At 45.2% G+C, this 24,110-nt stretch overlaps 3 protein-coding genes across 14 annotated transcripts; 1 reads left to right on the top strand and 2 right to left on the bottom strand.

The window, feature by feature from the left end:
* Window positions 1–444: 444 nt before the first annotated feature.
* LOC310755073 (fascin-like) lies at window positions 445–8,835 on the top strand. Of its 2 annotated transcripts, XM_083631749.1 has the most exons (8): window positions 445–877; window positions 1,652–1,901; window positions 2,548–2,595; window positions 3,446–3,727; window positions 4,811–4,929; window positions 6,734–6,887; window positions 7,840–8,013; window positions 8,585–8,835. In XM_083631749.1, the coding sequence occupies exons 1-8, from the start codon at window positions 572–574 to the stop codon at window positions 8,782–8,784; spliced, it is 1,533 nt and encodes a 510-aa protein (XP_083487875.1). In that variant the 5' UTR covers window positions 445–571; the 3' UTR covers window positions 8,785–8,835. The 2 variants fall into 2 exon arrangements, with proteins under 2 accessions (XP_083487875.1, XP_083487876.1); XM_083631750.1 differs by lacking the exon at window positions 2,548–2,595 and having other exon boundaries at window positions 451–877.
* LOC310755081 (transmembrane protein 216-like) lies at window positions 8,003–13,940 on the bottom strand. Of its 5 annotated transcripts, none has more exons than XR_014544144.1 (6): window positions 13,638–13,785; window positions 12,471–12,572; window positions 12,078–12,170; window positions 10,929–11,130; window positions 9,644–9,821; window positions 8,003–8,071 (listed from the first exon to the last, which is right to left on the bottom strand). XR_014544144.1 is itself a non-coding variant. In XM_083631769.1 (6 exons), the coding sequence occupies exons 2-6, from the start codon at window positions 13,648–13,650 to the stop codon at window positions 9,806–9,808; spliced, it is 426 nt and encodes a 141-aa protein (XP_083487895.1). In that variant the 5' UTR covers window positions 13,651–13,784; window positions 13,818–13,940; the 3' UTR covers window positions 9,175–9,805. The 5 variants fall into 5 exon arrangements, 3 of the variants coding, with proteins under 3 accessions (XP_083487895.1, XP_083487894.1, XP_083487893.1); XM_083631769.1 differs by lacking the exon at window positions 8,003–8,071 and adding an exon at window positions 13,818–13,940 and having other exon boundaries at window positions 9,175–9,821; window positions 13,638–13,784; XR_014544145.1 differs by lacking the exon at window positions 13,638–13,785 and having other exon boundaries at window positions 8,030–8,071; window positions 12,471–12,609.
* Window positions 13,941–14,683: 743 nt separating this feature from the next.
* LOC310755078 (transmembrane protein 138) lies at window positions 14,684–23,074 on the bottom strand. 7 transcript variants are annotated; one of them, XM_083631761.1, is made up of 5 exons: window positions 22,943–23,074; window positions 20,886–21,136; window positions 19,332–19,503; window positions 15,615–15,690; window positions 14,684–15,388 (listed from the first exon to the last, which is right to left on the bottom strand). In XM_083631761.1, the coding sequence occupies exons 2-5, from the start codon at window positions 21,011–21,013 to the stop codon at window positions 15,276–15,278; spliced, it is 489 nt and encodes a 162-aa protein (XP_083487887.1). In that variant the 5' UTR covers window positions 21,014–21,136; window positions 22,943–23,074; the 3' UTR covers window positions 14,684–15,275. The 7 variants fall into 7 exon arrangements, with proteins under 7 accessions (XP_083487887.1, XP_083487889.1, XP_083487888.1 ...); XM_083631763.1 differs by lacking the exon at window positions 22,943–23,074 and adding an exon at window positions 22,848–22,887; XM_083631762.1 differs by lacking the exon at window positions 22,943–23,074 and adding an exon at window positions 22,485–22,807.
* Window positions 23,075–24,110: the final 1,036 nt, after the last annotated feature.

Raw genomic sequence — 24,110 nt, forward strand, 5'->3', positions numbered from 1 at the left:
CATTTTAAGTAGCTCCTTTAAAAAATATTTGCTCTGGAAAACATGAACAGAAATCACAGGTTTCATAAAAAGGGATAAGCATTATGCTGAACAGAGATGGGGAAATGAAGCCATGATGGAAACAGATGAAACTCAAACACTTTGAAAGGGGATTGTGCCTTTCACGTGAAATTGAATATTGCAGGCAAGGATGCAAGGAAATATAATAGCAGATAAGGGCTTTCTGTCTATGGCAGGAAAAGGTTCAGTTACAAGAATATTGTCCTGATTGCTAGTGGTATTCAGTGAAATGTTTCTGGGGATCATAGGCTTGCACAGATGATTTGTGTTTCACCTTCCTGAAGGTTTGTCATAAAAGGGCATTTGCCTGTGACTGGCGGGTGAGGTGGTAGTACTTTCAGAATGCAGCTTGAGTGGTGAACAGTCTGTGGGAGGGGCTTAATGCTGAGTGGGTGGGTTTACCTGGTTGCTAGGTGATGATTGTGATTTAAGGGACCAGGATTAATCTCAAGTGAGCCCAGATAACTGGTCTGATGAATGGGTACCATTCAAGTCTCTTGTTATTCTCACCATGACATACTCACTAGAATTTGGCCTTGTTAATGCGGCCAACCGGTACCTGACTGCTGAACCTTTCCGTTTCCAGGTGGCAGCCACAGGCAAGCAACTGAAGCCTCGCCAGTTGTGGGTACTGCAGTTTGTGAGCCCACAGGGAGCTGGGGCAGCTGGCCCAGGAGAAGGGGCTGGCCAAAAGCTTCACCTGATCAGTGCACTGAAACGCTACTTGGCAGCTGACGCAAATGGAAAAGTCACCTGTGACCAGGACAAACCAGGGCCTCAGACCTTCTTTCTCCTGCATCAGTATCCAGATGGCAAGGTGCTGTCTCTCACCCAGGCACAAGCATCCTATCTCTCAAGTGTAGCTTATGTCCGATATTATCGGGCTGGAATTCTGGACAAAGAGTGTTGGGTGTGGTTGGGTGGGTGAGACGGAGGGGAGAAGCCAGGAAAACAATGCTTAAAGTTGCCTCAATAGGGCCTCAAAACTATTCCTCTATTGCCCAAATGTGGGCCTCTTGTTTTGCTTACAAATGTCTTTTACAATTAAGAGGCAGAAATGAGGGCAGGATTGAGCTCAATTTGCAGACTAGTTTGCTGTGGTGAGAAGCAGGGTCTTTTCTAGATTCTTATGGGTAAGTCCAAGCAGCAGATTGCTGCACTCCACTGCTGTAAAGTGCATCAGGAAGAGTGCAAAATATCCCTATACTTTCACCCCCTCCCCATGGTCTCCTTGGGAAGCCAGTCACATGAGCCAAAGCTCTTTGCCCCTGTCGGCCAAACAGTATGATAGTCAGCCACTATGGGCTGAAGGGGAGAGAATGTGTCTGAATAGCTTATTTGAGTCCCTGTGCTAAGAGTTGCCTGGTGTATCCTTCAAGGTGCCCTAGCCGCTTCCCATCCACAACTGGAAACAACTGTTGGACAATGGAACTTGGGTGATCATGGCAACTCCATAAGCCCAAAGGTGTAACGTAATTGGTGTAATGATATCTGAATTTTATTCTGCCGTGTTCTTTGCTCTCATTGAGAGTGTTCCTGCTTTTCTTGTCTTGGGCAATGTAGCTGACCAGACATCCTTCCCTCCCTGCAGGTGTCCTTGCAAAATGAACAGTCCAAGCGCTACCTGGGTGGAGCAGAGGAGAACGTCACTTGCTTTGCCCAGGCTGCCACCGAAACTGAAAAATGGACCCTCCACCTGGCTGTGCACCCCAATGTTGCCATGTACAACCCCAACAGGAAGCGTTATGTGCGGTGTGATGATAAAACAGGGGTGCTGCGCTGTGACCGTGACATGCCCTGGGGAGCTGAATCAGTCATCACTATCTACTATGATTTCAGAGGTGGGTGGTGGCATTTTCCTATTTTGTTTTCAATTGATATGTGCATTTTTCTCTCTAATACTGTAACACACATCTCCCCCCCCCCCTTTGTTGGGGGAGCGTGTTAAGGAAGCAAAACATTCTGCTGTAGGGTTACACACACACACACACACACACACACACACACACACACACACAGTAATTCCTGTTGCAGATGAGGACTTATAGCTACCATACTAACAAGAAAGTTGCTTCTTCTGAACTAAGGATTGTTTAAAGTTTTCTGTTATCCTCTCCAACTATGGAGCAGACACCTGGGGTAAGTCTGAACACCTGGAAAGACTTGAGAAATTTGAGAGATGGAGAAAGTCTGTACCGGTCACAGGCTTTCTCCTCCCACAGTGAGAAAGTTGCTACTTTATTCTACAGATGTTTGTCTGCTTGTGATTTTACCTGTACATGAGGATTTCTAAGTGCTACAGGTGGGTGGGGTGGTCTGGGAAGGCAGTAAGTGCTTCTAAGTGGAAGGTCTTAATTAAAAAGTTTGAGTGACACTGCCTTATTTACACATCTCTATCCAAAAGCCACCCAAGCACCTTCTAAGATAGTCCTCTGTTATTGATGTGTGAAAAAGTTCAGTTTGAGTCATTTGCATCTCCTCCAATAGGTCTGGAGTCCAATGGTGAGAGAAGGCAATTTTCCCCATACATACCAGGTGAATTCAAATTCTGTTTACCCAAGAAGTCACTGTGGCTGGCAGGAATTTTGATTTCCTTAACATCATTAATTAGCTTGGGTAATTCTTAGAACTACTAATTGCCCTATGCAAGACTTTCTGGTAAGTTAGACACCAGTGCAAACTTTCCAAATAAGACAAGAAAGGGAATTGTCTGTGCAGAGAAGTTTCCAAGTGCAAATCCTCTTTCCTGACCGTATTGATGTTGGAGGTTCCCCACTCTCTCACACACACTTTTAAGTGAAATTGCACACTAGGCTAAAGAATCTAACACAACCAGTTTTTAAAACACACATGTAGTGTGGATAAAGGTGTGTATTAGTGCAGATGAGAACATGACTTCAATCCCAATCTCAGCCTGCATGTGCCCATGGCACATCTCACTATACCTGGGCTGGGGCAATGGCCTCTAGCTTTATCAAGCACACACGTAAACCCCCAAAGTAACTATGCAAGAAAAATAGGGTGTAATCTACAAGGAAACAAATGCAGTGTCAGCACCACCAACGCTGTACAAAGCTGAGACCCAATGAACGTCAACTTGCCTATCAGAACAAAGCACAGGGGGCTGTTTACACACATGTACAAATGATATATGAGATTCTGGGCAAGGGAAATACAATGGGATATGTTAAGGGTGAACAGGACTAGGGTACTCTAAAGGGTTGGTGTTTGGAACTGCAGGCAGGGTGGGCCTGTGTGGCAATTCTGCAGTGAAACAAGCATCAACTCTGATGCTATTTTGTAAGACAATTGATTTGGAGATTGTTTTCCAGGACTAAACATCAAGCTGCTGTCAACCTCTCATTTCTCTCGCCTTTGTCTCCAGCAAAGAAGTATGGATTGAGGAATGGGGCTGGCAAACTGTTGGCTTCCAATGGCTCACTGGTGCCAGATGTTACCCCACAAACGTTGTACTCCCTGGAGGTGCATGGCGGCTTGGTCGCTCTGCGGGATGAGGAGGGAAAGTACTTGACTGGGCGAGAGGGTAGCATGAGAACCGTAAAGATGGACAAACCTGGACGGGAGGAACTCTTCAGCATGGAATCCAGCCCTGCCCAGGTCTCTATGCGCTCTTCTTCTACTAACAAGTTCATTTGCTGCAGGCCAGGTAAGTCAGGAGAAAACAGCACTATCTATATTGCATTGCACTTTGTGAAGCCTCTGCTGCTGATTGGCTGTTCCGGTCTGATGAGATGGAATGTTTGTGACCATTCCACCTGCTCAGAAAATGAGGCACAGTGGTAGTCCACATTCTGCGAGCAATGGGGCAGTTATCAGTTTGGCTGGGTAAAACTGAGATAAGACTGACTCGGGAGGCAGGGTGAAGGCTGGGAGGAGTTCTTAGAAGGTAGGTAAGCTTAGATGCTGGGACCTCAGAGGCAAGATGGCTGAAGAGAGGGTGCAGAAGTAAGAAGCAGAAAAAGGGCACATACAATTGAAGTAGCAAGGATCCAGTAAGATTACGGTCCCTGAAAAAAACCCACAGCATTTCTTATTAAAAGTGGTGTGACAGAAGTGCTTGGGAGGCTAACCAGAATACAAGATGGCTAATCAAAATGGGCTAAGTAGGCAGTGAGCTGAAAAAGCAAAAACTTGAGGAAATGAATGGTGTAGCTATAGAACTGGGGCAAGAAGACTGGAAGAAAACCACACAAAGTGCTTTGACTAGAGAAACCCAGGATGGAATTCAATGTCACTTTCAAGCGATTGTTCTGCTTCCCAGATGAACTGATTCACCTTTCCCACATACACTGTTCGGGGGTCGTCTTGAACCTGCAGAGCAGATTTGGGGGGCCATGGGAGAAGCCATGTAGCCAAAGATCTTCCATCGGGCTCCCCTGGTGAGACAGGTTACTTGAATCCACACTCTGCACTCCTTTGGAAGAAATGAAGTACAGCAAGCCAGCAACTTACGGCACATTTAACTTGTGCACAATTAATCCAGATCTGAAAGAGGATTTGAATTTAGGCTTGCACGTGACGTTTTGTGCTCTTAAACCAGCCGGCCTCCAAAGATAAAGATAGGAAGGTCCAAATGATCCTAGGTCAGTTGACACACAGACAATGCCCCCATTCTCTGCATGATGTTTTCCTCTTTCAATCCACAAAACACTGATTTCAGCCTGCAAGGAGTGGGCAATGGCATATGTAGGAATGCTGACCTAGGGTGTTTCTTCCCTGCCCCCTGCAGGTGCTGATCTCTACGCCAATGCTATGGCTGTTGGCAACACAGAGATCTTCCAGGTGCTGTTTGATGACACCACAAAGAAGGTCTGCTTCCGTAGCCACAGCGGAGCATATATGTCCTTGGTGAGTGTGCCTGCCACGCATTATGAGGAACAGCAGCGATCAGGCAGGACCTAACTATGTTTCCTAACTATGGAGAAGGATGGCAGCTCATAGGTGAAAGCTCATACCAAGCTCATACCAAGAACACGAAAGCTCATACCAAGAACTAACTTAGTTGGTCTTTAAGGTGCTACTGGAAGGAAAAATTTTTTTTTGTTTTGACTATGGCAGACCAACACGGCTACCTATCTGTAACTAGCTCATAGGTGGTAGAGCACCTGCTTTGCATGCAGAAAGCCCCAAGCTTTTTTCAGCCACAGCCACTCATTCCAGTCTTGTCCCCAACCTCCTTCCAACTATATTCTACAATGGGCAACACTGAGACTAAGGAGGGAGGAAGCTGACAGGCAGCCCCACCCCACGACTGGTTGTGAGAATGTGGGGACTGATCAAGGGCAGAGTGAGGATGGTGGGGCAGGGCCCCTTTTGCCCAAGTGGATCAGCCTCCACTGGATACATCTGTGCCCAGATTGTGGTGCACCAACTTAATCTGGAATTCTTTTAAATGTGAGCAAGGAGGTGGGTGAGCTGCATCCTTGACACTTGGCTGCGAGCATTCAAAAAAATTGTGGCCTGGTTCAAAAAACAAAACGACTTAAGCTTGAAACTTGATGTAGTAGAGGCTTTGCCACTTCAAGTGTTCACCAACTCTCCCCAGATGAAGAAGATCTATCTGCGCCGTGTGTGTATTAAAACAGGAAGGCAGGCTGAAAATCAAGAGGATAATAATATAGCAAGCAGGGAACTGACATAAGGAGGCTTGTTAAATAGCAGAAGATAGCTCTTGGTCCTGGACTTGTTTGTTAATGTTAGTAAGGGCTGTCTCAATCCTTTTCCAAAACATTTTTGTCAACTTTAGTGCGGGTGGGGGGAGTTACTCTATTCTACAAAGCAAAGCAGGGCATTATACACAATCCTCCTTGTGGAAAAGTGAAAAATTGTTTTTTGTACACTGAGGATGGAGAACCTGTGGCTCTCGAGTTGTTGTACTCAAATGCCTATTGTCCTTGATCATTGGCTGGCAGTTATTACTCCAACATCTTCAGGGCCTCGGGTTTCTCATCCCTGCCACAGATGAAATATGTAAGAGTGCAGCAGGAATGCACAACTTCCTGATCAACCTCTTAAGAGAAAGCTAACTGCTTAAGCCTGGAGGGCTGGAGACATCTTTTTCAGGTCTGCTATTCACTTACCTGGGAGTAAAACTTGTTGAACTAAATGAAACTTATAAGTAGAGTTGAAGGTGATCTTCTGGCTGCATTGTTGTTCATGGTGTGCACATACACTATCTGCTATGGACCACGGTCAGAAATTTTGCAGATTTTTGTTGTGCTTCAAAACTTATACTGTCTACATCTAATATACCATTTAGAAATCTTAATAGTTTGGCTTCAGTCTGGGCTATGGTTCACATAGTGCAACTTGAAGTGTGAAGTCAACAAGAAAGTGGCTTTGAATAAAGCCAAGGTCCACCACCATCCCTATCTTGCTGATGCTAGAAACCCTCCCCTTTTGGAGGTAACTACTGCTGGACTAACCTCCCTGGTATTGAGATGCTCATGCATTGCTGTACTCTTCTGTTGCATCACCCACCACAATGGGGTTCTCAGTCTTGATGCAGCACCAAATACCTTCCACTGAAAATATATCAACATGGATCTCAGAACGTAGCTGATAAAGGGACTGCAGCAGGAGGTTTCTATCAGACAAAGTAAGCTGAAAGCACAAAAAGCACTTTCCAACGAATGCATCCTGTCTTTTGCAGGGTCCTAATGACTGTATTAACAGCAACACTAAACAGGACAGGAATGTCTGGTTCGACATCCAGTACCAAGACCAAAAGGTGTGTCTCCGCATAGCAGACAAGCAAGTGTCCATGCGGCCCAATGGACAGCTCCTGGCAATTCCCAAAGCTGCAGGTACAAGTTGGTAGAGAGCTTCTCTTACAAGCACCAGGGCATCAGTGTGGACAGGTGAAGACAGCTAGGGTGGGAAGAGAGACTGCACACTGCCAGCTGCAAATTAGCTTTAGGTAGTTCTAGGGGAAAGGAATGGAAGCGACAGCCTTGTCCTAAGTCCCTAGATAGCCCTCTAGAGGAATAATGTGGGGAAAGTGTATGCACAGAAACCAAGCTGTCCCTGGATATAAAATTGGAACATGGGGAGCCAACCTTAAGCTCATCCCATGAAATGGCTTTTTAGACACCTCAAGGGCTTCTTGTTGGAAACCAGCAACCAAAACTTTCATAATCTTGCTCCTGCAAGATGGAATGATTTCTGTTTACACTCCCTTACGCTTTGGAGTAGCTAACATCACTACAAATACAGCCTAGATGAAAGAGAAAAAAAACACCCTAAGACTCACTAAAACACTGCCCCTCTGTGCATATAATCCTGGCCCCCAGAACTGCATACCAAGTAGGTTGACACTGCTTCTGTAATATGATCTGGGAAGCAGTCAGAGAATGAGTTCCAGTTTGGGGGGGAACCACCACCAGAAACAGCTGTGCAGTTGTTGTCCATAGTGGTTACTTGAATGAACTTTGGGGGAAATGCCACTGACAGTAGAAATCGGGATAAAACCCAAGGGAAGAACAGTATTTGAAGTCCAAGCCATTAAAAGCTTTCTGTGCCATAAGCAGCACCTTGAATCAAGTAAGAAAGACTAGAGGGAGACATTGTGAATTCTGGGCCCCTGTTACAACACTCAGCTTGGCTTCTCAGTGTGGGGCGATTTCTCCTGATCTTTAGCACTGAGGTTGACTTTCCCTGGGGAGCTGATTCCCTCTTGAGAGCAAAAGGAAGGGTGGTAAATAGTTCTCTTTGAAAGCCAGGTGCGGCCAATGCTAAAGGTTTCCCTTGTACCTTCAGGGAAGAGTGAAGATTTCCTGCTGGTGCTGGTGAACCGGCCGCTGCTTGTCCTGCACAGTGATGCCGGCTACGTGGGTCTGTGTTCTGACATGAGGAAGTTGGAAGGGAACTGCGTCAGCTATGTTGCCAGCAGCCTGTCGCTCACCGAGGAAGGCTACTACAACTTTCAAGTTGGTTAGTATGTTTCCAGGTGGGACTAAGTATATTCCAAGGGGTTGGGGTCTCCTAGTATCTGTGTTGCGAGAGAAACATGACCTACTCATAAATGGGAGCTGCCATCAAAGGATTTTTATAAAAACAAGCCTAGTTTATACGCAGCCATAAGAGGGAGCCAAAACTTGCTTTCCCAAACGCATCATCACTATTCCCCCCCCCCCTTGCCATTTGTTTTGCTCCATGACCCCTGGACAATAGTTTCCTAGGCCCAATTAAGGATAAGCTACTGTTCAGGTTGGATGGCCATCTGTCGTGGTTGATTTAGCTGTGATTCCTGTCTTGCAGGGCGTTGGACTAGATGACCCTTGGGTCCCTTCCAACTCTATGATTCTAGGTGTCGGTCATGTTTTCACTTTATACATGGTTTCTTTCTAAACCACACCTAGTACTGCCATGACAAGCACATCCTAATTACCTGTGATTCTTTTACCTCGTAAAAGTCGGAGAGATCCAAGAGCTGGTCTTGCCACGCCTCTACCTTCCCTGACCCTCACCCTTCCTTCCACTAATTCTGCCACTTGACCTGCAGGCAGCAAGTACTGGGCTCTGGATAACGATGGACAAATCTTGGTAAACAGTGACCGTCCCAGCAATTTCACCATCCAGTTTGCATCCTCCAGCTGCCTGATCATCAAAGCACCCAACAACAAGTTTTTTGTGGCTGAGCAAGGAGGCCGACTATGGGCAGGGGCTTCAGACGCATCTGGAGCAACACTGTTCCATTTCTGAGAGCATCCGACCCTGCTCTTCCCACCAATAAACTTTTTCTGTGTGGGCTTACTTCATGCTTATCTCAACTGATGACCCATGTGTTAGACCTCTTGGAAATGACCCTTCCTCCATAGATCCTCCCTCACACAGGGCATACTTGAACTCTAAATGAAAGCTCTGCAGCAGACCCAAGCCAGGACCCTTGAATGTGAATTTCCTTATGCAAAAACTTTCTGTGCCCATGAGGTCCCTTCTGAACCGCCTTCATGCAGTCAGGATGATTTGCAAAGCCTCAGTAATCTTAAAGATGTGTACCTCTCTTCAGTCCAAGAGGGGTCCCCCATGCTTCTAGGAGCACTGCTGTTCTCCCAGTGTACCAATGTTTGTCTGAAGCGCCACACAGCTACAGTAGTTTAAAAATAAATATTTATTCCAAGGATGCAGTAGAAAACCAAGTATCACAAATTATCAATACACACCAATAACAACACTGATTTGGGGGGAAGGGGCACAAGGCCTGCTGCCCTTATCCCTACCCCCATTCAGGAAGAGGGCACAGGAGGTAACACAACAATTAGGGAGGATGAGCAAGACTGCCCTCCTGAGTCACTGCACACATGCTAGAGTCTTGAGTTGTTAGAATGTACCACGCTGGGGAATTCAAAGGACACACCAGCTGCAGGCAAAGTCTGATTATTAGGTGGCATTCACTGGCCCATAGTCTTTTGACTTGCGAGAGTCAATTACCCAAGGTACAAAGTTGGAATGGATCGATTGGCGCCCTCCAGGAGGATTGCAAGCTTAGTTAGGGTAGGTGGGTCTGTCATCTCATGAAAACTGTTTCCAGACACTGGAGACCCTGCTAATGGTGCTCTACCTGAATGAGCTTGAAATGAGATGTTGAGCCGCCACCTTTCAGCTTATTGGGGGAATTGGACCCACACCTCATCTTGTTCCAGCCACAGAAATGGAGGGTTCATGCAGCCTCTCTCCAATCTGAAGAGCACACGGTTCCATACATTGCAGCCCACAAAGGTTCTCAGTAAGAGTCCAAACTGCAGAAAATAGAGAGCGAAACGTGAGGATCTTAGCAACAGCAACAGCAAATACCTCTGCCGCCTTACCCAATTTACAGTGGAACAGACTGAACACCTATTCCAAGGATGGGGAACCTGCAGCCCTCCAGATGTTGGAATCCAACTCCCACCATAGCCAATAGTGATGATGGAAGTTGTCTAGCAACATCTGGGGAGCCCATGTTCTATTCCATTGATTCCCCTGTTTGAAGAAATAAGTCAACCAACATAAATATATGATAAGCCACCTGTGCAATTTAGCATTACATCATTGAGCCTGAATCAATCAGAAAAAGAATGTCAAACTTGCATGTTCTCCCACAACAGCCAAGGAGGACTTCAGCAGGATTTTAAGTTCTCTATTTCATTCTACTTTTAAAGAATCCTAGCTTAGCATTATGTCTGAACCAGGAATCTTGGTTTAAAACTCTGGTAAGTGCCATAATAAATCAACTTCACACTATGGGTTATGAAGTTGGCTTCTTAAACTGATCAGAGTTACAGTATACCAATTTCCAGAGAATATAACAGAAAGGTTTGCATTCAACACAGCGCTAAGAAGAAAGATTTCTCCTTGTGCAATTGAGCATATTCCCCACCTGCATGCCCCTTAAATCTGCTCTGGGAATGGCATGGGGCACAGAAGTCCCACTGTACTAATACTAATCCTTGCACTAGTGTGGATATTTGGTTGAATATTGTCCAGTCTTTGAGGGACATTAAAGGCTAAGCTAACACATTTATTACAGCTTAAGCTAGTCCATGAAAACTTATGCCATAACTAATTTGTTACTTTTTAATGTGCCACAGGACTTTTGTTGTTTTAAACCAGGATTCTTGGTTCCAAAATGATGCTAAACAGGGATTATTAAAAAGTGAAAGTAAATCCTTCCAAGTCCTCCCATCCATAAAGGAAGTGGATATGGGGACTCACACACGAGCCTGAAACTTCACTTAGACCTTTCCGTATAGTACTAAACCCAACATTACATGTAAATACAGTCAGTGTCTTAAAAAACAAAATCTAATCAATGCACATAAAAAAATATTTCCCTAAAATACCATAACGGTAGGCAAGTAAAGTACCTGGAGAAGGCAGCCAGAGTGAGAACACCCAGTAACAGCTCCACAGCATAGAAGAGGAGGAGGATAGCATTAAGGATGGCCTCCAGCCGCAGAGCATAAGTCTGCAGCAGCAGGTAATAGGCTGCCATCACTGCTGCTGGAAAGGTTAAAGCCAGACTGATAGCAAGTGGCACTTTCCGTTGACAGAGGTTCCCTTTTGAGCCTGCCATACACAGAAAATATGAAAAAGAAAATGCATAGACCTGTTCAGCATAAAAGCCACAGTATTTGGAATCTGAGGGCACAAAATGAATAGTTCTACTTTTCAGGGATCAGTTCTCATTTAACTAAATAAGTTTAAAAATTGTCCAGTAGCACCTTTGAGACCAACTAAGTTTGTTCTGGGTATAAGCTTTCGTGTGCATGCACACTTCTTCAGATACACTGAAACAGAAGTCACTAGACCTTCATATAGAATGGGAGGTGGGGTGGGGTATTTCTCGGAAGGGTAGTAGGAGATGGGTGATTGGCTCAATGGGTATGGTAAACCTGTTGACGACTATGAACGATTTTTTGATTTTTTAAAAAATTATTTATTTCAACTGTGTCAGACCAACACAGCTATCTACCTGAATCAAGAATCATTTAACTGAGAATAAGGAATGGGATTTTGCATTTAACATTTGTACTGTAGTTCATAAGCTAGTCTCAGGTCAGGAAGGACAGTCAGACTGGATGAATGGGATCTCATATTTCCAACTACATAATGTTGTCTTGCCTCCTACCTATTCCCGAATTAGGGAATGTACCACAGAGCCCCTTTTTCAGCCTTTGGGCATCATTTCATTGGAGGCACCTATTCCAGTTCAGCAGAATAATTAGGAAGGCCTGGAATGATGGAGTGAAGGCACTGTCAGCAATTTACACTCTGCTCAACTACTCTACTCTCAAACACCTTTGCTGTTGGAGAAGCAGAATTTATCGATGAGTGAACCACATTAATAATAATAATAATAATAATAATAATAATAATAATAATTTTTATTCATATCCTGCCCATCTGGCTGGGTTTCCCCAGGAGTCATCTTTTCAGGTCAAGTGCCATCAAAGATGCTCACAAAATGGCAGGTGAGTGCACTACTCGTGGGAACATTTTTATTGAATACTCACCAAAAAATATCCGGGTCACTTCAATCCCAAGATAGAGAAAAAGCATAATCAGGTCCAAAGCCAAATTGGCAGAGGGGTAGGGCAACAGGAGTCCTAAGCGGGTACACAAATGGACATATGCATTAAGAGAAAAGCAAAGCCAGATGCCTCTTCCCATTTAATGAATTCCTTAATAAAAGAAGAGTGTCTGATGTTGGTTAACATCTAATGTAGCAGCTAGAATGACAACAAACACTGGGACATGGATGGTTCTGAAAAAGGCTGTGAACTCTCAAGCAGCTACGTGAGGAATAAATTACACTATCCACTTTGTTCTTTCACTTTCTTCAGGTGAGAGCCACAAGGTAAATGTGTAAAAAAAGACCTTCTGCAGGCATCCCTTCGAAGACTCACCTTTATAGACAAATATGAAAATCTCCAGCAGAAAATAGGTTGCGTAATACCAGCCATTCAGGAACAGGAGAATCTCCAAAGGGGTGGAGGAGAGCTGGCGATCTAGGGGGTGAAACCAGAACATGATTATCTATGGGGTACACATTTTGTGTTCCACGCTCACCTTCTCTCAAAGAGGAGCAGTACAAACTTTCTTGAGAGACTATATTAGGGTTCATGTACACTTCATCTTGTCCCCCTGCTTTTGAGCTGAATCAGAGCCAATGGCAATTCTGGTTTTCCCAGGACTGCCATTTGTTCCAATCTATCCCAAGGTGGGTTTTCCCTCGGAAAGGAGCAGGGCAAAGGGTGTGAGTCAAGCAGAAACTGCTGCTAAGAAGCCAAGCAGCAATGAGAGGGTCTCAGTTCAACTCAGTCAACAGAGACCGGTGTGAGGTGAAGGTTGTCAAAATGGAAGCCCTGAGATGACAACAGCCATTAGGGGACGCCAATATTTGGACAGGGCTGGACAAGGGCACAGACACAAGCCTTGTGTGCAGCCACTCTCCATTTCGCCTTTCTTGCATTTGGGGGTGCACTGGATGTTGTGAGCTCAAAACTGGGGTGCTGTGTCCTCACCAGCTTAGTGTGGAACCTCAGCAAATGGTCTAACATACCTCAGGCAAAGGGAAACCAACCAGCAGCAGAGAATAAAAACCCCAGCCCACCGATCTGAACCCCTTGGAAGGGTCCAAAACCCCGTATTTGGACAGCTTAACATTAGGAGACGGTTGCGAAGGGGCAGCCTCCCAAAGGACGTGGCCCTGAGTCTACCACCCTCCTCTGACAGGATGGTTTTTCTGGGGGAGCTCAGCGATAGGCTGAGCCAAGAGGCCCCGCATCAGGCTCTGGGGATCCGGGGGCCACTCCGCCTCCCTCCCCTTCGCTCTGGCTATTCCTTCCGCCTGGGGAGCGCTTAGCGGGATGTCTTCGGATCCCCGCCGTCGCTGCCGGGCTGCAGCCAGAGCCCGGTTCCCGTCCCTGCTGCAGGGCTCGGGGTGTCCTGGGCGGCGGGCCGGACGAGCGGGGTGGGAATCAAGAAGAGCCGAGCCTTCCACGGGGATCAGTCGCGGTCACGTGACCTCGCAGCCCCCAGGGCCCTAGAACGCTGCCGGGACCCCGACTTACTGCGAGGCGCCATCTTCCATCGCCATGGAAACCGCTACGCAGGAAACCCACTTCCGGCGGAGCTCACGGCACGAAAGCGGGAGAGGGCGGAGTGGCGCGCAGCGTTCGCGGAGGCAGAAAGGTCTGGGTTGGCGAGGCGCACGCTCGCTCGCTCCCTCGCTCGCAACCAGCACGTTAGACCGAATGGACACAGAGCGGAGCCGCTCTATCCCTGGCCTCTTTGTGCCGGAAGACCCGTTAGAAAGGCAAAAAGCTCCATGCGATACCGGATATCGAACCACGTCTCTTTGGGGCGGAGGCCCAGATTCCGCGCGGGGACGGCGTCGCCTCGTCTCCATGGTAACCCATGAATGCTACCCGCGCTTCCTCCGCGCGAGTTGTGGAGGCAGGAAATAAACGCAGGGGCTCCGTTCTCCCGCCTTCTGATAAGGAGCGACACCTATTTCTTTGCTTGTTATGTAACGGCCCCGTTTTTCTTCCGCCCTTTCCTCACACGCACATTTTTATTTTAGATTTTACAAGCTTTTTTTCCCGGGAAGCGGGGACAACATACACGCACATCATACAAAGCACCTCGGATTGCTCCGTTCACATGGCCCAAATGGCACTTAGCTCGTATATATCCGAAAATCCACTCCCAAATCCACCACTTAACAAGTTACCCAGCATCACCTCCTGACCTCGAAAGCTTTTTTATTATTCTATCAAAGGCCCACAGCGTTCCACAGTTAATTCTACTGTTAGGAGTCCTGCCCCACATTTCAGAGTACAAGATTTCCTGGGTATTGCACTTTAGGAACAAGCTTCTGTTCCCCCTCCCAGTTTATTTTTTCTGTGAATTTCATTATCTTACCCTAAACCACACACATGCCAGGCACATCCATTTGTTTCCTGTATTGAAATGTTGCTAAATTATATGGTTTATTTTTAATATCAACAGCACAACACAGAGAACTGCTGGTAATAAATCAAGCCTTGGAATGGAAAGAACACCCTTTTACTACCACACATTAGAGGAAAAACAATAAAGCAAGATCACCACACTATGGTTTCTGAAAAAGAGCCAATTTATTTTCTCACCATTTATAAAAATGCAAGTACAAAAGGGGAATCTAACAAGTCAATGAGAGTACATTTGCTCAGGCTGAATACTGCAAAGCCAAACCATAGTCTTTATGCCTTGTCACACTGTCAGAGGTACTAGTGAAGGCAGGAATCCTTTTCTGTCGCAGGGGAGCTTAGGGCAAGAAAATATTCTCAAGGAGGAAAATGCAGCATTGCTACTCAGTGAGAGTTGTCAGCCAAATCTGTTTGGCACTTCAAATCGTTCCTCAGTAAGGCTGCAGCCAAATCCAGAGTGCAGTTTGCTGAACTGAAAGGAGGATTGTGGAGTGCTTGGAGACTGAGAAGCATATAGTAGCAAGCAGGGTATCCACAAAAGAGCAGTTTCATTGATGAGTAGCCTAATGTGCACGAATGTAGGAAAGGGATGAAGTCATTTGACCACATGAGATTTAGAACTTGACTGTAGGAGACAAATTGTAGTGGGAGGAGGAGAACTTGCTGCAAGATATTGGTAAAATCTCTGTGGACATTCTAGCAAGCTGGTCTCTGCTCCAAATGATCCAGAAGCAGCTGTCAACTGTGCACTTGTGCAAACTCTTTCCGTAGCCAAAGAGAGTCCTGGTAGAAACGGGGATCTCCCAAGTGCACAGCTGTCCTCTTATAGAAATAGTAGTACAGCACAGCCACTGCAACCAATCAGAAATAAGTCACAAGCCAGCAAGGTCAACACCTGTATCAACTTTACTAGTTGTCTTACATTCAACTTCACCATTATCCCCCTATCTACACTCCCCCTGCTCCCTGTCCCATCTACTTTCTGTGGGGAAGCACAGATGGAACCAGCCTCATTGATAAATTTTTTAGCTTTGCTCAGAAGTCATGACACAGGGGAGAAATGAAACAGCTTCGTACCCATTCTCTGGAAAACAAAAAGAGTCTGCAGCCCATCTGTCCACACAAAATAGTTGGAATTTTTCCAGCGGAGGTTCTGTAGGAAAGAAATGTATGAAATATTAAAGGCAGGAAATAGACTGTTCCTCCCAGAACAACCCAAAACAATACCAACCATCCTTTCAGACTTTTTTCAGTGCCCCATCTTTCTACCAAATTCCTTCAGAAACATTGCTCCAATTTTCCTACTCCCAATAATTATTTATATATTTGGGAAGCAGCAACATTCCTAACTCCTCCTCTTGAAAGTTCAGAGATTACTACAATCTCAAATAAACATTCTAGAAACCATGCAACAATCCAGGACAATAAAGAAGGCCTGTGGTATCCCATTGATTGGTGTGTCCCCTTCCTACATCCCACTCAAGAAAGCTTCCACATTTTTTCCAAGTATCGTAAACCAGGACTTATGCAATTGTATCTATAAAAATATTTTCACAGATAAAATAAAAACCAAAAGTTGATCCACATTAAAATTAGACACAATATTTGTTGAGCTTGTTGGAAAAAAAGAGTAATGATGTTAGTTCCACTACTAGAGTTTCCAAAACTCATGTTCCCAGTCATAATAGGCTATTCCAAGTCTTTCTTAACAGTTAGGCAACCAGACACTACATGGGATGGATGCCAGCACTAGGAGCAGCTCAGGGAGCAAAGAAAGGTTAATCGGATCAGCAGATTTATACAGAACAACCAGACCTATTCTAGCTCTCAACAACTGATCACAGAAAATCCTCTTAAATCCTCCTGCCTCACCAAGCAATGTTTAAGAAAGCAGCAGTTCCCAACTTTCAAGCTAGATTGCTTCATCTAACTTCAAAGATGAGATATTAATTCCCTAAATATCAGATGACAAGATACTGGGACTTAACTACATTATATACCATTTTGTCCAGTGGATTCTAGGCAGGTTTACCATTTACAAATAATGGTGTGCAATCTTAAAAGAAATAGTAAAAAAAGAGATGGGGAATGAAAAGAAAAATAGGCACACTGAGTTATTCAAACTGGAAATGAGGCGAGATTGAAATAAATCTATTGTTAGCCTCCGTAAAGCCCTCACTCATCTAAAGAGAGCCAAAAAAATCTATAGGGTGGTACTAGACTATTGAGGCTGTAGATATGAGAAGGTTTTTGCCTTCAATGCAGTGAATTCATATCAATGCAAGCACTGCTTTGGAATTTAAACATTCTGTTCCAAGAAACCAAGGGTGCTGTACCACGAACTTTTATGACTCTTTGGCAGTATAGCCCATCATCAATGGTAAGTCATTGCATGTCAGTGACACCTGTTCATTGTAGTTGTTTGCTCCACTGAACAAAACTTTGACTGAATTGAAATATATACCCTTCAGTTAGGCAGCTGGATAGCAAGACACACAAAGAACCAGGAATAAGGACCTAGTTTTTAAATCACAACATCTGTTGATATTTGAAAAGTAAATCACACAGATCATTGCCTATTGCGACAACAGCAAAAATGCTGAGTGCTTACAATGGATCAGGGTGTCAAACAGAAAATACAGTTTGATCAACTAAAAGCTCAGAGACCAAATATACTTTCTGGCCACTGTTCCAAGACAACTTCTGCACAGCTTCCTGACACTTCCAAATACCCTGGAAACCTACAAATCTTTTGTCCCAAATGCTTCTGCCCTCTTTCCCTTTAATTACCAAAATTACAATGACCTCTGTTAAACTTCACAAATCTGTCCAGGAAAAAAAATGAATGATATAACAGTTATTAAAGCTCAAGATATGTGATATAGGACACTGCCTAGATGGACAAGACAAACCTAGGAGATAACTACAGAACTGAGCAAACAGAGCCAGAACAAAGAATATATTGCTCATTCTATGAGATTTCAATGATCCAATGGGTTCACACCAATCAACTAATAGCATAGCAAGATTCAATGGAATAATGGGCTGTGAACAATGCTGCAGCCAAGAAACTTACTTATACAGCCAATGATCAATAAATTAGAGAGGCCACCTTTATACAATATTACAAAATAGTAGTAAGCATATAACATTTCAACCAGACTTCACTAGGAGTACACTAATGCCAGTACTGAGCAAATTAGTGAGTCACATTCCAATACTCCATTTGTGTCCAAAGCTGCAGCTGCAAATCAGCATGGGTAGTTTGACAAAACTGCAGATAAAGTTTGGAAGTCTGTTATAAGAATCAAAATATAAATTTTCTTCTTGTTTCTTTTGAAAAAGACATCAGCCTTCCTTATTGTTGGGATTGTTTGTTTTTGCTTCATAAAATAAGAAAGAGTTAAAAGATTAAGAATAGATTCTGCTACAAGCATACTGAGCAGTGTTAAGGGGTACAAAGTCTATACATTACATTGAAAAGATGTGAAGACAGCACGAAGGTGAAATGTTTTAGTGCATGAAACAACAAGAGAAACCAGGAAATTGGGCGGTGGGGGGAATTTGAAGGAGGAGCTGTTGCCTACACAGCTTCCAAATCATAAAAAGTGCCGGTAAACCAAGTCAAACAAATGTTAATAACCACTCAACTTACACATAATCACATGTACACAAGCTTGCCCTCAGTAAAGACCATAAGAGGGCAACTGTGATGGAGGATGCAATACATTAACTTAGGGTGCTTTGTGTGATTTGCTATCACATGAATACAGTATTAACAAAACGTACAATAGACCACTTAAATGACAGCTTAGGCAATTATTGCAAGGCCAATTATTTTTCATGGATCTCAGACACAGATATCTAAAAAGAATTAATGTGAGCAGAAGTCAGTGTAACAAGATGTCCGAAGAAAACAAGAATAATGGAGCACACTGTAAATTATGCTCATCAAGAGCAAAAGAAAAGTATGCTTGTTCAAGAAGATCTTAGAAAAAGAAGTGATTGGTATGTATGCAAGAAGTCCAGGGTGTGATGGTGAAGAACGAAGGACAGCTGAGAAAAACAGAACTGCCCAAAGGGGGGGGGGGAACACTGGTCAAAGAAGACAGTAAGGCCTCCTGTATCCAGCTAACCCTATCAATAGGAAATTCTAGCTTTATACTGACAAGATTCTGAAAGGTTGGAAGGTGAATTAACATGCCAAGCCACAATAATATATTGCATTATAACAGTTGCAACAGCTAGGACCCCTTCCAGTTTATCCTGTTTCATCAGACGAGCTTTTAAATGTCTTAAATACTATTTGGTTTATCTAATCCAACTCCTTCCCAGGTCTTTATTCCTGGGAACTCCTCAACCAATTCAATGAGACAGCTACTGTTCTACAAATTCTGCACACATTATTTATCACACAGAAGTTGGTACAAAAACCTGAGCTGCTTTTAAAAATATAATGGGCGTTGAAACAAATTTGGAAATCCACAGGTGGTGTTTGCAAGGGATTCCTAGGGTTCAGTAGAGAGCACTTCTATCTCTTCCACAGCTACCTGTCCTAACCTAACCTGCTAGTTTCTATTCATCCCTGCTCTTGCACAACATTTCTTCCATTTACCATACGGCTTTTTTGTTACATCCAAACCTCCATATTTAAAAACTACACAGTGCTAAACCTGGGGGGAGCATAAAATAAAGTTTGTTTCAACGTGTGTTTTCTTTGCTTGCACAATTACTCCTATATTCAGAATCTGGGCATCCTTGATAACCAGTATAAGCAATCATCTCCTGCCTTACCATGACCCAGATGTGGAAGGATATGCTCAAACCAAGGTATGTTGCTGACAAGACAATGGTCCCTTTAAATTTCTGGAACAGAAGATTAACCAGGCCAGCCTGGAAGACGAAGGTATTGAAGAACATGAGGAAGATGATGATGACATTGAAGAGGATGGCAATATCCTGAATGCTGTAAGACAGGCAAACATTTTAATGAGACAGAGATTGATAGATACATTATACACAGAGGTGTACCTAGGTTCCTTTGCATCCTTGGCAAGCTATATCATCACACACACACCCTGGTCCCTTGCACAATTGCATTTCTCCACCGAAGCACCCACATGCTGTGCATGCTTTGCCCAGCCTGCATGCTTTGCCCAGCCACCCATAGTATTGGAGGAGCGGCCCAGGGAGCACACAAACAGGCGAGCAAGTTCCTAGCCACTCCAAGCCAGAGTGGAGAGGCACAATTTTTGTGCACACACTTCAGGCCTGCACCCTTGGCAGGGGCTCACCTAACCAACTCCTAGGTATGCCCCTGCTTGTGGCTCTCCAAATACTACTGGACACCAGCTCCCCACCACCCATAGTCAGAGATAATGGGAGTTGTGGTCCAGCAACTTTTGGAGGGCCACAGGCTCCCCACAACTGTGGCTAAAGCCTAGTACTTGGAGAACAAAAAGCACATTAACATAGCTGCAGAAGTTTTCATTGTCCATGCTGCCAACTGAGACATTAGTCCACTAATTGCAGAGGAAAGGGAACCCCAAAACCCTTTCTAGAAGATTACAATGGAAATAATACCTGCTGCAGCTATCTCTATTTCCCCCCTGCTTATCACTCATTCTCATAATCTGGGGGTAGAACTTTATGTAATGGCAACTGAGCTAATAGCTGCTAATACCCACAGAGAAAAGATAGAATGAATGGATTATAATAGCACCACCCTTTTAAAAATATCATTCAACACAATACAGCCTATTAACTGCCGATGTTTCAGGAGTAGAGAAAGAATAATAATTTTCTTGGTATCTTTTATTCTACTTCATTGCTCCATTCCTCTCTTCTCTGGCACTCTCTTCTTCCCATTTTCCTGAATGAGAGTGTCCCAAGAAGAGTAGAAACAAACAGAAAGTGCATTCCTGTGCATGTTTACTCAAAAAAGTTCCACTGTGTTCAATGTGGCAAATTCTCTGTAATCCTAAGCACATTTACTATGGATCAAGTCCTCTTGTATACATAAAGGCTTAAGCTGCAATTCTATGCACACTTACACAACAGTAAGCATGACTCAAAACAATGGGACTTCCTTCAGAGTCCACATAATATATAAGATTGCACTATTGCTCCTGAGTAGACATACTAACCATCTCTTCTCCATTCCAAATCACTTATTCAAGCACTAGTCTACAGTTCTATCCAAGGACCTGAAGAGTAATCACATTTTTGATCCCTACAGCTTATTTAAGAGCTCATAGCACTGTTGAGCATCTTTTCAGAGACAAATGTATACAAGCCCTTTAAAAAAAAACAGACAATGACAAGCACCCACTGTTGTGCCATACTCACATGAAAAGCACAAGCTGGATGACGGGCGCCATGCGCAGCAGCTCTGAGAAGGAGTTGACAAAGAGGTCATAGAACAGCAGTAGGAACTGCAAGGAAAGCACCAGGCTATAGTTGCTGGTTTGGAGCATCTTCCTTGCCTCAGTGTCTGCATCCCAGATGAGAGGGACACCTCATGCTCACACAACAGACAGATACAAACTTTTTCCTACAGCGCAATCACTCATAGCTCCCTTTGGGCAGAGACCTAAAACCTGCAGAAACACCAGGTGGGGGGAAAGAGGGAGAATATGGTGAGCCACACTTGCAATAATAGGGGGGGGGGCATCACAAATCTGGAGCACACCACACACAATCTAGCACTAGAGAGCAAAGATAAACCAGTCAGAAATACAAACAATGAATAAGAATCCCTTTGTTGAAGTAAGACTGGTTGCACCGTTAACTGCTATTGCCTAACACTGTTCTTAACACTTTTCGGTGAGCTAAGAACTTTACTCTTGCTGCCCCTCCGCGGCTTTTCTCCTATTTCTACACGGGGGAAAGCAAAGCACGAGGGTGGCGAGGGCTGACTGGCCACAGCCACCTACAAGGGGCTGGAAAAGGCGCTTTTTCTTCCTAGGCAACACGGATCAAGCCCCACGGACCTCATCGCCTTGGTGATCAAAGATTTCGATCCGGGTACACGCGATCTCGTTCTGTGGGCTCCCAAGCGCCCTCGACCTCACGCTCCCCGTGTTAAGTAACGGGGCAGGACAGGTCGCGAAAGATAGGCCCGCCGCTGCTCCAGCTCGCTCTTTGCTCCCGGCCCTCACCTGGCGCGGCAGTTGCCCGTTCCCATGGAGACGGTGCAGCCACTCAGGGGAGCGTAGGAGGCAGCCTGGCCGGAAGCTGCCGCGCTTGCGGTCACGGTCACAGAGTTGTAAATGACAGAGCGGACGGAGATTCTCGTGGCCCGGATAGGAAACTTCCGCCCTGCTTCTGGAAGCCATTTATAAAGTCTTCCACGGGGCGGAAGTGAATGCATCTGAAAGAAACCCGTGATTCTACAGCGGCTTAGAGGGGACTACTTTTTTTTGATGCTTAGTTTTTTTGTTTTTTTGTTTTTTTAAACACATTTAAAACATGGCGCAGCACACTCGGATCACATTTCACCATCTCTAAATTGTGTGTGTCGGGGTTTGTGGCTTGGAGACCTGCTTATAACAGCCCTGCAAGGACACTATTAATGGTGCAGGTCAGAAGTAGCACGAACGTTTGCATTTGCAGGTTACAGGAGTCTAGTTCATTTGTCTCTTCATACCACCCTCATCCACTAAACTCCGTAGACTCCACGCTACACTCGCAAATGTTTACAGGGGTGTGCGCGCGCCTCTCACCTGATACAAGACCCCGAGTTAGAAAGATTATAGACTCCTCTCTTTGCTGCTACTTTTTGCTCGTTATGTAGACACCTGCTTCCCAACTATTGCTAAAGTAAAATCTTCAATTTCTCCTTTGATTTCTATGAGCAGTTGAAATTCCGCGTGCAGACAACCGCGGGCGCTCTTTTTCTATGATACATGGTGCGGAGGGCGTGTTTTTGTTTTTGCCTTTATTTACCCTTTGCCGCTGATCTGGCTTTTGAGCTTTTCTGGTGGGTTATTACCACTTCGGTGCGAAAGAAAGAATTCTCTTCCTTCCTTCGGTCTCCTTCAGCGCACTAAACTGGGGCTTCCAGCAGCTGGAGAGGCATTCCACCATTTGATGAAATCAATCCGTGCTTACTGCCTCAATTTTTAAAAATGGAGACAGTCGTTCCAGTGGAATCAGACCACCAGAAATCTATTTTTGTTTTGATATCACAGCTACAGGAGCGAAATCCTGCAGCGCGATTTCAGCAGATTAAGGGGCACCTAACGCCGCTGCCAGTCTACAATAATAACTTACTGGCTGGAACAGGGAGTTATAGAAAAGGTTGCTAACCTGACAAAGCTCCTCCTTTGCCTTCAGCTCTTGCTGTGTGACAGTCAAAACTTCGTCACGTGACGCGTTTCCTATTAATACACCTGTATACACACCTGCAATATACCTATACCAGCTCAATTTGCCGGGCACTTAGGCATCCAGGAAGTCCCTCATCTCTTTGACGCAAGGGAAAACTTTAATGACGGGTGCACCTAGGTACATTGCAAAGGCAGAAGCAAACGAAGAGGCTTGTAAAGCTCCTTAAATGAGAACTTTCCCGGCTCGATTCTCCGCCGTGTTCATGCCCAGCAGGATACTGTACAGTACTGTACAGATCTTGCTGAGAAAACTACATTTCCCAGAAACCCGTCTTGGTCTTGGCTGGGCAGTGCCATAAACTGCGTCTAGACTAGTCTGGAGTGCCTCCTATCATGAGCAGAGACGATGGAGCTGAAGGGGACCTGGAGCTTTGGAACTACTTTTCCCGGCGCTCCCCGCGACTCAGACGGAAGCGAGGTGTGAGCTGTTGCTTGTATTTCTCGGTTCTTTGAGTGCGTGGACGCAGCTGGGTTGCGAAAGCAAACCTTGACCCTTGTGTGTGCGCAATCCCTCTTGCGGCTGTTCCCAGGCGCTTCCCTGCAAGGGGCGATCCCGCTACCCATTTATACGTTATGCTGTCTAGCAAGTGTCACTTCCTTATTGCTCCTCATATGTGCTTTAATGGCGCGGTCGGGGGTGTGCACTGGGCAGCAGAACCCGCAGTGCTTGAAACTCCTTGCAAGTTGCTCTCTGGAACTGCTGTAGGTTCAGCTTCGCTCGACAGCCTGGCTCCAATAGATGCTTCGTGTGCTAGTTGAACAGAGATGCGACTGGGGATCCTGCAGCCCTGCAGGTGCTTCTGGACTCCAGCTCCCATCAGCCTCAGCCACAAGGGGGAGGTGGCCTGGGTGATGGGTGTTGTAGTCTATCAGTATCTGGAGATCAGCAGGTGCCCCAGTTGTGCAAGGTAACTTGTACTGTATGTTGCTTACGAATTGGTTGCCGCAGCAAACCAATTTATCGCTTAAATGCCAGCAGCTTTCTTGCGGCAAAGCACTGGACGTCACGGGACTTTGTGCTTTATTGTTAACTTTATGAGGCTGGAGTTGGTTCCTTGTTCAGCACGCATGAGGGAGCAGCCTGAATATGGAACTGACGTTTGCACACTTCTGCGCCTTGCGATAAGTTGTCGGCAGTCGCGTTTCACTGCCAGCGTCACCCCGAGAGACTGCCAGCTATAAG

This window comes from Podarcis filfolensis, assembly GCF_964270895.1.
Source record: "Podarcis filfolensis genome assembly, contig: HAP1_SCAFFOLD_127, whole genome shotgun sequence".
NCBI lineage: Eukaryota > Metazoa > Chordata > Lepidosauria > Squamata > Lacertidae > Podarcis > Podarcis filfolensis.

Coding starts and splice junctions, on each gene's coding strand:
- LOC310755078 (XM_083631761.1), bottom strand. CDS start 21,013: ATGCTCCAAACCAGCAACTATAGCCTGGTGCTTTCCTTGCAGTTCCTA. Junction 15,691..19,331: donor CCTTCCACATCTGGGTCATG/GTAAGGCAGGAG, acceptor TCTTTCCTACAG/AACCTCCGCTGGAAAAATTC. Junction 15,389..15,614: donor TTTTGTTTTCCAGAGAATGG/GTACGAAGCTGT, acceptor GATTGGTTGCAG/TGGCTGTGCTGTACTACTAT.
- LOC310755081 (XM_083631767.1), bottom strand. CDS start 12,594: ATGTTCTGGTTTCACCCCCTAGATCGCCAGCTCTCCTCCACCCCTTTG. Junction 12,171..12,470: donor TTTCATATTTGTCTATAAAG/GTGAGTCTTCGA, acceptor GTACCCGCTTAG/GACTCCTGTTGCCCTACCCC. Junction 11,131..12,077: donor AGTGACCCGGATATTTTTTG/GTGAGTATTCAA, acceptor TGTGTATGGCAG/GCTCAAAAGGGAACCTCTGT.
- LOC310755073 (XM_083631749.1), top strand. CDS start 572: ATGACATACTCACTAGAATTTGGCCTTGTTAATGCGGCCAACCGGTAC. Junction 878..1,651: donor ATCAGTATCCAGATGGCAAG/GTGCTGTCTCTC, acceptor CCCTCCCTGCAG/GTGTCCTTGCAAAATGAACA. Junction 2,596..3,445: donor ATTTTCCCCATACATACCAG/GTGAATTCAAAT, acceptor CTTTGTCTCCAG/CAAAGAAGTATGGATTGAGG.